The following is a 16,969-nucleotide window of genomic DNA, read 5'->3' as shown; positions in this document are numbered from 1 at the left end:
CAACACTGGATCAAGGATGGTTCGATCAAAGGCTGAAATAATTAAAACTCAAATTTTTTTTAATACACATGCTTCCTAGGTTTTCTTAAAGCGAAAAAGATAAATCTTGCATACTCTAAGGTAGGGGTTGCAATTCGTGTTCGTGAGTCATAATCGTATCATATCGATGTAAGGCTATTATACTAAACAGGTAAACTCAAGCCCAACTTACTTAATAATCGTGTCAAGAACCATCAATACTAACTAAACCCGTTTATTAAACAGATAAACGTGTTAACCTGTTTAATTACCTATTTATCAAAACGAGACATTTAATATTTAATCGAATAATAAATAATAATAAAATTGTCACAATTAACCTAAATATTCAAAATAAGAAGAAAAATCATAAGCCATAGACAAAATTTATATTGAAATGACTTAACTATCTATATTAATTGGATTTAAACAGGTAATATATTACATGTCATATTCATGATTATAATATGTTGAGTTAAACGGATTACACGAGTTGAACCCCTCAACCTTAACCCGAAACGGTTAAATAAATAGATTAATTATATCAATCCATTTATGACCTAAACTCATTTAAAGTCAATTTAAACTCATTTATCCCGTGTCGTATTCGAGTAATATTCGTAATTTGCCAACCTTGCTCCAATTAATCCAATTCTTCGGATAAACTATTTAAACCCAATTTTTACTTTTCGATTTGATTGTAGATTTTGGTTGACCATGTAAATAGGTGATATTTATGATGGTGATGATTATGATGATATATGTCTATTTTTCTCACACAAACACACGGGCCTAGAGGGGCCCACTGGTGAGGTGGATTACTGGATTAGTGATCTCCAACATTACGCAAAGCACTGGTGCACTGGAGAGGATTCTATCTTTACAACTAGTCCCTTCCTTTTTTAGCACCTTTTCAGCTCACTTCAAGTAACCACTTAAAATTTTTTAACTTCAAGTAACCCCTTAAAAACCAGCTAGTTCATTCTATGACGACTCATTGTCCATCCTATGGACCATTGCATTAAGGTCCTAAAACATTAGTATCATCACACAATTAGGAAATGCCGTGATGCTGATTGATATGTAGCTACTAAATTTGACTTTCATGGGATTATTCAGTTTAGTTGCTTTTTATGTTCTAAACCACGAATATTGTCTCCAACCATGACACGGGGACGTTCCAAAACAATTATATTTGGCTCATCCAAGACAATACAAGTGCTTGCTCTTCAAAAAACACACTCAGTTGACATGAGTAGCAAAGATGAATGACCATATAAAGAAGATGAATGTTGAATTCTCCCGACATGAACGAAGTAGAGGAAACAACCCGTAGTCTGCTCAACAAATATATTATATCCATAATTATAAGGATTACCCTATACTAATTATTTCGACAAACCCTAATTTTCAAATAGTTCACAATAACTAATTCTCTCAAAAAACTTGGGTCATTCCATAGAACCCCAAAATAACTCCAACAAAAGAAACCATCCGCTTTCCAACCTTTTACCAGAATCATACAAATCAGTTTAGAGAGTGCATATCATTTAAGTTACTGATTGATGGTCATCTACTTTTTAACGCCGGTGTACCATTAAAACCACATTCATAACATATTCAAAGAGCGCTCTCAACTCACTAGTCAGTTTCTTGAAATACATTAGAACATTCTGCTATTATTGATATGAAGTCCTTAACCGATTGAACTTGACATACAGTGCATTCCCTTTTTTACAAAAAGCTATTTGGCAAAAAAGTTATTATTAACTTCACCTCAATGAGTGCCCTAACTCCATCCCCATCAGCATTTGCCCACAATTGCACATTTAAACTCAGACGAAGAAGAATCGCGTGCTTTTCACTCACATCGATTGCCAAAAGCAGACTAAACATACAACTTTGAGGTATTTTGAGCAGCTAAAACTTGGACACGGTCAAATGTTACACCCAGTTTACGCATATGAATGGTGTCTGTGGCGGTCCTTCTCCCTTGAAGAGTAAGAGGAGCTGTGGTGGTCACGATCTGAAAAAGAAATATTGCATAAGCTGTAATTTAGTGGCTGGAAAAAATATACTTACTAAGAAAATACAGAAAGAAGACTAAGCATGTACCACGAGCTGAATGATGTTTTGATTTCTCCGGGTACCCCCCTTCGTTCATGAACAGATAGGATAAACAAATTCAGTGCTTGAATTAGTAAAAATACGACGCAAGCAGAAGAAAGCGTAGAAACACTGTAAACTGAAGAGATTGTGCAATTACCATTATACATTTATAAACCAACCTGAATCACTTCCTTTGTCCTTCGAACGGTGACTCCTGTCCTTGACTTTATCTCTGTCCCTTCCGGTTTCCTTTTGCTCTCGTTCCCGGTCAGAGTCCCTCCCCCTATCGCGGTCCCGAGCTATTAGTCTCTCCTTTTCTCTTTCCCTTTCCCTATCCCAATCTCTCTCTTTTGCCCTTTCCCCACTTGCCTGTGTTCTACGCTCAGTCTTTGATTTCGGCACTGTTTCTCTTGACTCTCCCTCACTAGGCATGCTTTTGGACTCATCATCACTCTTCTTTGATTCTTTCAATTTGTCAAGAGCGACTTTTATCAGTGCACACTTGGACCCGCCGGATTCCAAATTAACTGCTGCGGAAGCTGCATTGGGAGTATTGGTATCATTATTTGCTGGAGGGCCACCTGAACCTTCCTACAGAAAAAGTAATGACAGTTGAGTTCAAGCCACTTTTAACGAAGAAAGACAGGAAAGCCACTCCATACGGTACAACATTAAAACACAGTACTCCCTACAAAATTCCCCTAAAAACCACTTAACAGTGGATAATCTGACCAACAAAATTAAGAATGATTTAATTTCTTTTTCTCAAAATATAGCATAGGCCCCATACCACACACGAAACAAAGTGTGTTTGTGTGTGTGTGTGTATGTGAGAGAGAGAGAGAGAGAGAGAGAGAGGGAAAGAACCTTTGGAACTGATCGAGACGGTGAATCCCATGATCTATTAGACATTGAAAATGAACCCCCGTCTTTACATACTGGTATATATTCTGCCTTTGGAAGGCTATATAGGTGTGCAAGAACTCTACAGACTTCATCGATCCCAGATTTCTCTGCATCAAATGCCTTCCACCATGGAGGATTCTCGGGAAGGGGTACATGGAATCTACGTGCAGCAGCATACACAACCCCACAGGCAACGACCTCACTCTTGAATCGCACGCATAAAGTTGTACGCAAACTGCTCAAAACAAATATATAATCAATGAACAAAATCTTTAAAAATTCCCATATAATTCAAAGCATGTGTTATAGAAACCTAAGCAATAACATAACTGTCCACGAATGGTCCCATCACGCTTTTGTGGAAAGGAAATTTTCCAGCTACCATATATCTCAGTGGCCTTGCCAGGGGGGGGGGGGGGGGCGCGGCGCTACCTCATTGTCTAGCCTTTGGACTGACACGAGGACAAACAAAAAAAAGATTTAAAACTTTTTTGTGCGAAAAGTGTATAAGGGTTCAGCAACTATTAAAAGTGTCCATTATGTATCTAGTTTTGGTTCTATGTGCTAAATTTTGTTGAGTGTCAAAGAATATCCTTAACAATACATCCATAAAGTAATAATTTAATAGCTAAAATGATACCATAACTTTTTTCCCACTCGTGTGGATTGTGATGTGTATAACACCTTTGGAACAACCATGTATTACTGCCTTCCTTTGCCTAAAAGAAGTACAGGTAAATTTTAAAAGAGATTTGAAGAATTCAAAGCCAAGAAAAGGAAATGCAGGGTTCAAGTACAGATGATGTATGTCATACTACTAAAAAGAGAAGATTGGGTTACATGGGTTCCTGCCCTCAGTTGTGCACATGGAATCCTGGAGTGGATCCTGGATTGAGAAGAGGGGAGACAACAAGTATTGTGGAATATGATTATACCATTGGGATACATATTCCTCTATGTGTTATGTGGAATGCTTGGGAAGAAAGTACAGTTGTGTGTACTTGGGCTGTGCCCCTTTCCTAATGCTCTTTGATGCAAATTTACTTCAGTTATCAGAAAGAAAAACAAAAAGAGTTTAATGCGAAAATTTTCTTGAGAGTTCATCAATGTCAATTACCACACAAATCTTATTTCACAAGCTACCATCGGATTGTTTAATATCCAGGAATCTCATCACAAACACTATTTCTCTCCAACAGCAGTTAGCAAACAAGCTGTTAATGAGTTTGACTCATGTTCCATTTTCAACACCAGCTCAAACTACCAACTTGACACACCCAACCAAAGCCATATAGGCACAGATAGTCTTAACCAAGTGATATAAACCCAGTAGAGATGCTGAAATTATCAGTGAATAAAAAGAAATCAAAGGTGCAAAAAATTGTACATTCACCATGAGAGATGAACAAATAAAAGGAGAACTATATCCCAGTCCTTGTTAATATCACAGAGTGTGATCTGTGATAATAATAATAAAAAAGAAAACATGTTAAATCTTTAAAATTGCATGCAGCTACTAAATGTTAAAAACTTTAATGAAAGCTTTATGCTATTCTTATTTTAGTACTTATGAAACAATTCACACATAAGATAAAAAAGGAAAGAAAGAAAAACAAATTGAAGCTCCCCAAAAGAACATGTCAAATGAATAGCAACATAAATTTGGAGAAGGAAACCTAAGAAAAGCAACAAAGTTTAACTCCTCCAATCCAATCAATTGACATTTATCAGCCACACCCAAAATGACCATGTTAAATGAATGGACCAATACATAACTACGAACAATAAGTAATATATATTCTAAATTCATAATTACCTATCATTTGCAAGATTCCAAGCTTCTTGTCTCAACTCTGGGGGTGTTTCAAGGGTAGCAAGGTAGTTCGATATAAATTTATGAGGATGTTCCACGTGGCAGATGAAACCCATCTCTTTCAAAAGATGCCTCTCTGTTCTGTTCAAATCCATTTTCAACTCTGCATATTTCTGTAAAAAGAACAGCCGTTAATCCAAGGACAACAACTTGCTTTGAATATAAGCACATCAGGCTTCTCAGATTCTACTGTTTACAGTAGTAACCAAAATGGGGGCAGGGCCCAAGAATTTTCACTTGAAGGAGCAGAAATTGTAGAGTCAAGATAAATTTTATAAATTGTACAGAGATCAATTTAAAAGGGACTGTAATAACAGAGGTTTGATATCTAATGATCATTTTACATTTTTTAGAACTCAACAGTTATGAGGAGACCCATTTTATAGTCTTTTGTACATATATACAGTGTTGTTTGACAATCCAATTCAACACTTAATTCTGAGTGGATTAAGTGCTTATCCAATTAAGTGGATTTGACAAGACAATTTGATTATTACTAAAATTTTGACTAACAGTGAATTCACTTAGCACTGAACACTTAAAAAATCATATAAATAAATAAATGAAAAAATGAAAAAATCTCAAATTTTAATTACCACTTAAAAACTTCAGCACTTAAAATTCAGCTCTTAACAACAAAAACAGCTGGGTTCCTAGGAAAAAATATATGAGACGTCACTATAACCTTAGAAAATGGGTCCAAATGCCCAATGGGTAAGTTCTCCCTCCTACATTCCATTCGATGGAAAACAATGAGAACCTGCCTTGCTTTTCTAGGACTTTCCTCATATTCTGTGCTTTTGAAAAATTAAAAGCAGTTGAGTTCAATATATAAATGAGATGCAACTATAACCTTAGAAAATGGGTCCAAATGCTCAATGGGTAAGTTCTCCCTCCTGCATTCCATTCGATGGAAAACAATGAGGACCTGCCTTGCTTTTCTAGGGCTTTCCTCAAGTTTTGATGCAAGCCAAACGCAACTAGCAGCAACTCTCTGTGAGTAAAATAATAAATAGATCAGGCCCCAATTAGAAAGCATACAAATATTGTGCTACTTTATATTGAATACAGAAAATTCCATGAATAAAGGAAAAGAATGGAACCTTGACGTTAAAACGAGCAAATGACTTCTTGCAGTAGAAGCGATGAAACAGAACCTGCCCAGTGGCCATTACTGCTTGAGGTCTGTAGGCAATATGATTAAAGAAATACACCAGCCAAATGTAGCGAATAAATCAATAATTATACTATAATTATAATAAAAATAAGCAATTACTTAAGGTGGTAAGCCAATGAGGTGAGGATGGATAAACATGGGTTTCAGGCCAATTGATACTGTACCGTTGTACTGAGGACTAAAACAATAGCACCACAATAAATATGAAGGATACAGTCTAAGTAAGATGCCACTTTCTTGGATGAGATCGCAGCCATAGATTCTAAGTGTAATTTCTGTTGCTTCATCTATGCCATCTTTCCTAGAAGGTGAAATTTTAATTTGCTCATCTGCTAGATAAAATGTGTCGATCGCTGTGTAAATCATGGTTGATAGAAGAGCTCGACAATCTCCAATAAGCTGTTTACAAATAAAAACTCAAAGTTAAGTAACATAAAATATATCAAGACTAACTCATCACATGATAACAGATAGCATACACATACCAAATGGAACATAAAACAAAGACAAATATCCACGTCTCTGAGTGTACAAGTTACCCAGAGTATAAGGAGCTATTAAAAATAAAAATGCAGGCACACCAATAATTAAAGCTAATTCACAATTTAGAAAACGTACACTAAACAAAAAGCTAGAATTTTACTCCAAGAAAAAGAAACGCTGAAATTATGCATGGCTAACTTCAGGGAAATTTTGTTATGCATGGCTGTGTATGAGTCTGTGAGAGAGAGAGCATGTCGAGAAAAACTTGGATATAAATTCGGAGACGTCCACATCAAAACAATGAACCTCCAGTTGGGAGTTCTGGTTAACTGAATTCAATTTCCAACCAGAGGATAATTCATGAAATGAGAAGAAATGTAAGAGAGAGAGAGGGGAAAAAAAAATCTAAAAATCCAATCATCAATGAATAACATGATGTATTATAGGATAAAGTAGTGAGCGAAGGGGGGTGCATGGGGTACCTTTTGTGAGTAGGGACTAGTGAGAGAAGGAGAGTGTATAGGGTACCTTTTGTGCTTCTTTCTTCCGGGTAATGGTTGAATACTTACCAATGAGAAAGAGAGATTGTGGAAGGGCTACAAGGGCAGTGATGTTAGGGTTTTATAGCTTCTTAAATGTTCTACTGACTCTGCTGAGATCAAATGGCGTGTTTCGATAAGATAGGAGAAAAAAACTATTAAAAGAGAAAAATAATGAAGGGGAAAAAAACAATTGATAGTGGTAACCATTCATCATGTTTAGAAAAGATGGTAGCAAATAAGATAGGAGAAAAAAGCAATTAAAAGAGAAAAATAATGAAGGGGAAAAAAACAATTGATAGTGGTAACCATTCATCATATTTAGAAAAGATGGTAGCAAAAGAAATGGAATTGTTTCATTATGTGAGTGGATAAGGGGAAACGAAATTTTGTCTGTTATTAAAGCTAGGAATAAAATGAGTAATTACCTAAGAAGCACAAACATGGACACAAGATAGTTAAATTAAATGGTCACAAGTACATAATTTTTAATAAATTCTTTTATCTAATTTACCAATTAAGGAAAAGTTCTCAAATTAACATGATCACATAAAGCTCAAATTAGTGGATTACGTAATTGTATTAAGCATACTGTTAATGATTTTTGCCATTGGTAGTAAGATGCTAAAACTCATGCAAGCATGCAATTGCAGAATCCAATAAATGGAGACTTGCTTATAGTCCAAGAGAGAGAACAAAACTTATTGACCCAAAATAAGAATCATTTAACCAACTTCTAAACAATAATTACTTTGGTCCATTGGTCCGCATTCATAAATTGTTATTTTTAAAAAAAAAATTTGATTTATATATTGTTGCAAAGAGAAGTAACAACATGGATTTTTGTAACCAAACATGTATACCTCTACAATATTACTAAAATTCAATAATAGAGTCGTAAATTTTTTTTTAAAAAAAATTAGGGGAATTGCAGAGACAGATTCAAAGAAATAAGTTGTGCCTGAAGAATTACAGAGAGAGATGAGTGCTAAAAGGGTAAAATAGGGATTCTGAGGACTGTAGCTATTAGCCGGCGGTGATGTGGACAGTTCGTGTGAAGGTGGAGGAGAAGGTGAAGAACAGAGGGTTAGGGCAAGAGGGGTGAGCCGAACGACAGGCTTATACTTCACCGGCCTTGTTGTGAACTCAGATGAAGGTGGAGGAGATAGTTGAAGGTTTTATCTAGCTATGAGAAGGACAACAACAGCGGGTTAGGGCAAGGTTAGCCGAAGAAGAAATAGAAGTGGTTTGGAAAAAGCTGACCGTGCTGTGAACTCGGAAGTCAACAAGGTAGTCACCGACTGTGAGAAGGTGAACAAGAGCGGGTTCTTTGGACAAGGTTAGGGCATGAGGAGTGAACGAAGGAGAAGGAGAAGTGATGAACGGTTTGGATCTGAAGAAGTGTGGGATTTGTTAGATGATATGCATGAATATAATGAGGGTAAAGCATTTATTGAACCAAAAGAATTTAACCATGTAATAGGTATTTAATAACAAATCAAAAAAGAGCTCTGCTGATCAAATCAAAAGTTTTTTTTTTTTTTTTTTTTTTTTTTTGCCATGATCAAATCCAAAGTTAAACATTGGAAAATGAAGAAAATTTAAGCACATGAAGTCAAAATTTGTTTATTTAATCAATACTCATATAACAAAAATGAATATATTGTCGGATTTATAATTAGCTTATATCCTTATGTATATATATATAGGCTGCTGATATTGGCACTTCAAAAATATTCTATTGCGCTACACTTTCATTTTCTCTTAAAATAAAATTACAAAAAAGTCACAAAATCTTAACTTATTAATTCTTTCATTTTCTGGTGAATTATAATTACTTTTAGGGGTGCACACAATGTTTTGAGGATTTTTGGAACCAAACCACTCCTTACGGTTCCAAATTTTCAGAAACTGAACCAGACCATTTGAACCATGGAACCGAACCAGCCCAAACCGTGAAAAACCGGTTTGGTTTGGTTTGGTTCAGTTCCACGGTTCTACACAAGTCATCCAAGGTTAATTGGCAGCAGTCTAGTCTGCATTCTGCAACTTTAATTCACCTAGTGTAACAGCAGTCTAGTATGCATTATGCAACTTTAATTCACCTAGTGATGTTACAGTACACGCACAATGACACTTGAATTTCAGTGAATTACAGTGGTCATGAAAAAAAAAAAAAAATCAGACCCACCAATTACAGTGTGTGATTGCATTTGAAATCTGTGTGTGTGTTTGATCTGATGTGAAACAATTTGATGGAATTAAGGTATATGCACAATCAATCTCTGCTGCTTGTCGGTTGGATTGGCCAAAGGACCGGCTTCTAATTCAATTCCTATATGATTCAGATGTAGCTACTAATAAGAAATGAAGTATTTGCATGGAAACACGAAGGCGTGAACATAAACTACACAATTCATTAGAACATCAGAACAGGGTACAAAGCTGGGTATCTTAACTCAGCCATGGCCTGTGAATATGTCAAAGACTAGTAAAATTTTAAGACCATTGATCATCGTTTCAGTCGTTTGCGTTCGATACGTGATACTTCCAGTGATTGGTATTGGTGTAGTTAAACAAGCCGCCAAGCTCGGATTCCTTCCGCTGGACCCTTTGTACCACTTTATATTTATTATATATTCAGTATACACAGCCACCTGCAATGGCTGTTGGTAAGAAATTTTTGGAATATCTGATATGGCCTAATTGTCTCTTCATGGTCTTTATAACGAAAAAAAAAAACCTACTTCTAGTAATACTTTTGCTGCTTTTGCTCCATCCTTGCATTTTTTGTTTTTGATTGACTATAATCCTGATAGTATTGAGAATATTATGCTTCTTTATCACTTGTTATGTTTGAGCTTGATATCATCAGTTCATCACTAATACAATGTGTTCCTAGCTATTGCTGTATGGACGAAAATCTACATGTGGACGTTGTCATTTTGACATTCCGGGGCTCACGACAGACCAACCATACTGACAGAGCCACGGCAATGGCATTAATATAAAAAGGACATTCTTTTTCTTTTCTTTCTTATTCTTCTCCTTCTTCTTCTTCTTTTTTTTTTTTTTGGGCTCAAATTGAATGGAACACAAAGACTCTTCTATTTTTTTAATCTGGAAGAGGTTTTATGGGCTGAGAAATCTAAGATAACTTGGCTCAAGGTACTGATACATGTACCAGTTTTTTTCATCAATAAATGCAGCAGATAAGGGCTTTTAAATCACAATGGCTTCTAAAAGTAGAAATACAAAACCTTAATCTTAAATCTCAATACATCTTCCTTCTCAAAAGTCTTAACAAATTTCTTCAAATCCATTTCAGTAATGACTATAAATACACATTTAACTCAGTACGTATATATGCATATATATAAATTCAAATTTATAGATATTAGAAAAAATGTAAAAATAAAAAAATAAAATAAAATAAAATAAAGGGAGTTCCATAACTGATATGCAAACACCCTGTTGCAAAAAACTCACTCAGTGGTTAACTGGCAAGGGTGATCCTTGTTACCAGGTTTGCTTTTGTGAGAGATGATAGTAATTTTAGAATTCATTTGGACCATAATTTTAGAATTCATAGGACCATAATTTTTACACTATTTATTTATTAATCTGAGACTAGTAATGAACTACACAGTTACAAAGAAGAGTTTCAAGTCCTAATTTTCTTAAACAGACAATGCCAATACGAAAAGAGCGACATAGTATCCTCAGAACCAAACCAACAATTAAATCATCCCCAAAACACTGAATACTACCCGATTACAGCCCTAAAACATGTAAACCACAAAAGACATCTGAAATACTAACCGATCAAAGAACATGAACATCCATTAACAAAACCTAAAAATTGAAATAAATCTTACCAAATTTGAAAAAGATGATGAATCCGTGGTTGATTACTGAGATGTTGGTTCGTTGTCGGTTACTCGGTTATACCCGAGTGAGACAGATCTGCAATTTTTGTGTGTACTGTGAAGTTTAACTCTGGGAGAGAGAAGGAGAGTGGGGGTGTAGGCTGTGCAGCTAAGCCAACGATGGGAAGAGAAGAGGAGGTCGTGGAGGATTTTGCGCCAAAGTGAGAGAGAGGATGGTGGAAGATTTTGTGGCAGCGTGAGAGAGAGGAAGGCTCCGTTTGGAACCAATTATTTTGGGATTTGGAGAAGGAGAAGGAAAAGGAAAAGGAATAGGAATAGGATAGGAATTGGAATTAAAATGAAATTTTATATTTATATGTCGGGTACAAATTGGATTTTAAATGAAATTTGGAATAACTATAATACGGATTATTTTTGTCCTTGTTTAAATGATAAATAAAATATTTATTTTATTATAAAATATATTCCAAAATTATATCAAATAGCAAACAATATGAATGATTACATTGAACTGAAACATAAAATTTATTTAATAAATCAATTAAAAAAGAAATAATTATTTATTAATTAAAAAAATCTAACTTATTCCACTACCATCACCAACCTATTAAAAATATATATATATACTAAAAATGTACATTTAAGCCTAATGATTGATTTAATTAATATTTTAAATAAGTTCATTTATTAAATACTAAGCACATTTATGAAAGTATATTAATTACTTTGTAACAAAAATAATATATATATTAACAAAAGTTTATATAAATATATATTGATAACTTATTATTATATAAATTACTCAGCATATCAATTACTAGCTAGTAATTAAAAGTATGCCACTTAAAAATTGATACACAACAATTTGTGCACTAAAAAAATTAACAAGTATATCAATTGATAACTATATTCTCGCTTATCGATTAAAATTTGAACTAGACGGTGATTTAGCGATACCAGACTCCTAATTTTTAAAGGAAAGTGAGGAATTCGAGTCTCGTTAGAGGCATGTGTATGAATATCGACTAAGAAAAAAAAAAATAATTAATACATTATTAATTTTTTATATAAAAGGCTTAACAACTTGGCTTATGAAAGTGTAATTTTTATTCATACTGTGTAAATATAAGTTTTGTTGCACGGTTGAATTGTAAATGATTGGATTGCATGATTTTTTGTTATAAGATTATGTCGTATTTTGTATATATTTTTTAGATACGAAAAATACAGATGGTGAATGCAAATTGAGATATTGAAAAATACCAAACGAAAAACGAAAATATCTGATTAGTAACTTGAACATGCTTATATATTCTCAAGACTTAAGAGGTAAATATATATATAGGCTAAGTAATATTTAATAAGATTAATTAAAAAAATATATCATTAAACAATATTTATTTTTCAAATCCCGCTCGTGTTAATCTACTAATAATCATGGTGTTACCACCATATTAGGTATTATTTAAAAATTATTCTGGTACTTTATACAAAATTGGTACTTGATACAAAATTAATTATATTTTTCTTACTCTCCCAAATTCTTACATTAGTGATAGAAAATCACGCTTCAACAAATATATATATATATATATATATATATATATATAAGGGTTAAGTGCAAAAAAAACATTATGAGAATATAGGGTTGTAATCGGGTAGTATTGGTTCAATTAATGCCACAACCCAAAAATTAGTCAATAATCACCACAACCCCACCATCCTCAACCATCATTCACCGGGAAAATTCTCTCCGGTGAGAGTTCGGATGCGGGTGAGGCGGAGGAAGATGCGGCGACGGCGGCGGTCATGATGCGAATAACATTGTCGATTCCTCAGGCCACCCCTACTCTTCCTCCAGATGACGTTAAGCCACGATGCCAACGGCGAATCCAGTGAACGGCACCGGTGGAAACCATCCTCTGTGGCACTGTTCTGAGACCAATGTCGTCGATTGCTGTAGGTCTTTCTCTACTACTTTCTCCTTTCCTTGGTCCTTACGTGGTTCTCATGGTCAGGTTTGAGGCGGATGGATCGGCGGTGGAGATGGCGAGCACAGGACGGCAGAGGATGATTGCAGTGAAGAGGATGATTGCATAGACATTTTGGAAAGAATAAAAGGACAAAATGTGTATTACATATCCACAATACTTTCGCAATTTGAGAATTTCCTACTTCTTTCATGACCAAAAAAAAAAAATTAAAAAAAGTTTTATTGAATCAATCAAACTTCTTGTTTGGTAAATTTACTATTGAATTCATCAAAGTTAGTAGTATTGTTGCAAACAGTGAGAAATTAACGGAACGTAAAAGAGAGAAAATGAGGAATTATATAATTCAGAAAGAACGTATTGTGAGTTTAGAGATTTTTTATAATTTCATTTGAAAAGAAAAGAAGAGTGTATTGTGAAAGAGCTTATTGTCGGAGCTGAGTATCACAAACATGTCTATTTCACCGGTTACATATATATATATATATATATATATATATATATATATATATATTGTATTTTATTATAATAAACATGTCTTCCAATGGTAAATTTTTTAAAAACGCATAAATATAGCTTCCCTAATTCTCCATAAGAAAATAATAGAACAATCCCTAAAAACCGTATTAGTTCTTTTTTTTTTCAACTCATTTTATCCCAAACATTTATAATGATTTAGTTCTTTTTTGTTTTTTTAAATCCATTTACCATTCTTTTGCTATTTTTTTTTTTCAAGCAAGATGACGATTAATACTAGTATTATTATCCATACAGGAGGAGAGAATTTTATGCAATTGTGAATTAACCAGAGCACCATCCCCAAAATCTGAGAATAATTCGTCTGTGGAGGACAAAATTAATCTTTACTAACTGAAATTTCCATTTTCATACGACAAGAAAGAAGATTTATCAAAAAGAAAGGCACAAACATTATGAAACAAGAGAAACAAAAACATGTATGTTACACAGAAGTCTCTTTTTTCATAGTTCAAAGAGTGAACACAAGAGTGAGTAACAAACAAGCACTCCTAAAACTCTTGAGAAGCAGAGCCAATGTCTCCTTTGCCTTTGCCCACCTTCTTGGGCAACAGATTCTGATGAATGTTGGGCAAAACCCCTCCATTCGCAATGGTAACTGACCCCAACAGCTTGCTTAGCTCCTCATCATTCCTCACTGCAAGCTGTATGTGCCTCGGTACTATACGGTTCTTCTTGTTGTCCCTCGCAGCATTCCCGGCAAGCTCCAAAACCTACATCAATGAAACCAAATTTCGATTTTATTGAGAGTAATTATTAGACTTGAACCAAATTAAAGAACCTATAATGCAGGACAATCAGATCACTATAACAAGAGAAACAGATTATGATTTGGTTCCAAATCATAAGACTTAAACCAAATCAAAGAAGCTATACAAAGACCAAATTAAAGAAACTTTAATGCCCGACAATCAGATCACTATAACCAGAGACAGATTATGGAGATTAAACATCCAGAGAACATTTTATTATACATATTATAAGAAACTATCCGAAACAAATTATCAAAATTCCAACCCAAACATATAGTGACAATGTAATGGAAACACTAAATTAAAAAACCCATAAAGGGTAACATGTAGATCACTATAACAATTAAAGCAGAATAACACCATTAATGAGTCATCAAAAGCACCATCAAAATCAAACCTTTACAAGGCTACAACAAAAATTAGAGCCTCCCCGCCTAATCAAACAGATTTAGAGTGACAAGCAAAACTCTTGCCAAATTAATATACAGTCAACACCTTTTTTTTATATATATAAATAATAAAATAGTGTCAAAACACAATTTCCAAATCCAAGCATAGGTAGACTGTAGACACAATGAAATGAAAAAACACTTCCACACCAAATTCCAACCTTTAGTGTGATTAAAAGAAGCTAAAAATGCAGCAATCAAACTGCAATAAGATGTTACACAATGAGTCAAATTATACATTAACAGTCAAACCGATTGAAGGATCTCTTCAACATTTGAACTCAATTCAATCTAGAAAAGAAAACAAGGCTGAAGAAAACCAATTTTGAAATTAGAATCAGATAAAGCCGTCAACAATAAAATGCCTCAAAAAATCTAATTTCTACAACTAAAAAAATGCAACCCATCCAAATAATCCATAACAGTAAAATCAGAAGCATTTTTCAATATATATATATATAACGGTTCAAAATAGTGCAAATCAACCCACCCAAAAAAGGCATAATATACACATGCATGCCCAATCATACACTGGACTAACCAAGATAAATTGAAATCAGTTCGATTCAATCAAATCAAATCAAAATCGACAACTTATTTACCTCAGCGGCGAGGTACTCGAGAACGGCGGAGAGGTAAACCGGAGCTCCGGCACCGACACGCTCAGCATACTTGCCGGCTTTGAGGAAACGAGCGATTCTACCGACGGGAAACTGGAGACCGGCCTTCTGAGACCTCGACACCGACTTCGTGGCCTTGGGCTTCCCTCTACCACCCTTCGTTGAAGCCCCTGAACTCATCTCTTCGATCGCGCAAATTGATTTCCGATCTGAACTTTTCGGAATCAACAGCAAACCCTAACCCTAGCTTTTCTTTTGTTCCCTTGAAGTGCTGCTGGTGCGGGGAAAAGTTTTATATAGGGGGTGAGACTCTCTCTGATTGGCTGATAGTAGTTCACAAGGATTGCCAACGTGGCAACGGGTTTTTTGTTGGGTTTTTTTCATTTTCGCGGGAAGTGAGATTCGACTTTCTCAAAAGTTTATATTTTATTATTTCTTTCGCGGTATCCATTCAAAAACCGACATTTGAGCGTCTTGATTGGTTTACAACACGACGTCGTTTATGAGGTTTTCTTTCCTTTCTATAATTACAATTTTTTTTTTTTTTTTTTTTTTTTTTTGGAAAAAATTAAATTTTGGTGACCAAAATATTTTTAAAAAAATTTATTTTAGAATGACTTTAAAGTTTAAACTCATGAAAAGATAAATAATAATCAAATTTAAAAAATAATTCACCATCATTTAAATTTAATGTTCTAAATTTGTTAAATCTTCTAGGGTTTCTACCGATTGCCAATTATTTTTTAAGTTTGGTTGCCAATTATTTTATTTTAAGTTTAAGATAAACTTAAAGCAAAAGAAAAATTAATTTTCTTTATGGTCCAATTTGATTCTTAATGCAGGTTTGGTAAAGTGAGATAACCCAAAATACTTTGAGAACCGGCATATATATTTATATTGGATCAGATCCTCATTAGTTCTCTAGTCCGACATTGTTCAGTTTCCTCCATTTTCGTGAATAAACAGTATTAACTAAAGAGGGTAAAAATTTGTATTAGTTTTATACACAATTTCCATATATATATACACACACATTGTACACAAATACGTATTCTTCAAGCAACCCATTTCATTTCAAACCAAATCAAATCCAGCCCATCTTTCTTCTCTCCCAAAATATCCAATCAGCCTTTTTTATATCCCAATATTCTCCCCAAATAGAAGCATCCTTTATTCTCTCCCAAAATTTGCATATTTCAATTTGTTTCCAAATAGTAGCTGTCTCAAAAATTTCAGATTTTGATTTCTTTCCAAATAAAAACAATGATTCTATTTGTCCTTGAGTACTATTATTTAGCTGAACAAATAAAAATCTACTCTTTCATCGAGTTTATGTGGCTAGTGGCTACCTATGCATGTGTTAAATATAATGGAACCATTTAAAAATATAAAGTAATTAATTATTTGGAAAGTTATAGTCCATTTTTTAGGTTTAATCTTAATATAAATGAGTCCATGCGGCTACCTATGCATGTCTCAAATATAATGGAACCATTTTAAAATATAAAGTAATTAATTATTTGGAAAGTTATAGTCCATTTTTTAGGTTTAATCTTAATATAATATCTTTGTTAACTATTAAATTTCAATCACCATGTATAGCAAATTGTGTGTGTGTGTGTGTA

At 34.1% G+C, this 16,969-nt stretch overlaps 2 protein-coding genes across 3 annotated transcripts; both read right to left on the bottom strand.

The window, feature by feature from the left end:
- Positions 1–1,667: 1,667 nt before the first annotated feature.
- Positions 1,668–11,311, bottom strand: LOC132299783 (cyclin-L1-1-like). 2 transcript variants are annotated; one of them, XM_059796597.1, is made up of 9 exons: positions 10,984–11,311; positions 6,298–6,482; positions 6,010–6,091; positions 5,760–5,900; positions 4,850–5,019; positions 2,995–3,268; positions 2,285–2,718; positions 2,134–2,172; positions 1,668–2,044 (listed from the first exon to the last, which is right to left on the bottom strand). In XM_059796597.1, exons 2-7 carry the CDS (start codon positions 6,447–6,449, stop codon positions 2,287–2,289), a joined length of 1,251 nt encoding a protein of 416 aa, XP_059652580.1. In that variant the 5' UTR covers positions 6,450–6,482; positions 10,984–11,311; the 3' UTR covers positions 1,668–2,044; positions 2,134–2,172; positions 2,285–2,286. The 2 variants fall into 2 exon arrangements, with proteins under 2 accessions (XP_059652580.1, XP_059652579.1); XM_059796596.1 differs by having other exon boundaries at positions 2,307–2,718.
- A 2,521-nt stretch (positions 11,312–13,832) lies between these two features.
- LOC132299782 (histone H2AX) lies at positions 13,833–15,631 on the bottom strand. Its single transcript, XM_059796595.1, has 2 exons — positions 15,327–15,631; positions 13,833–14,236 (listed from the first exon to the last, which is right to left on the bottom strand). The coding sequence occupies exons 1-2, from the start codon at positions 15,522–15,524 to the stop codon at positions 14,015–14,017; spliced, it is 420 nt and encodes a 139-aa protein (XP_059652578.1). The 5' UTR covers positions 15,525–15,631; the 3' UTR covers positions 13,833–14,014.
- Between the last annotated feature and the right edge of the window lie 1,338 nt (positions 15,632–16,969).

Source organism: Cornus florida, unplaced genomic scaffold (assembly GCF_030987335.1).
Source record: "Cornus florida cultivar Cherokee Brave unplaced genomic scaffold, ASM3098733v1 CherokeeBrave_3.0.0_Hap2_Chr03, whole genome shotgun sequence".
Lineage (NCBI taxonomy): Eukaryota > Viridiplantae > Streptophyta > Magnoliopsida > Cornales > Cornaceae > Cornus > Cornus florida.
This window is presented reverse-complemented; position numbering and strand designations above follow the sequence as displayed.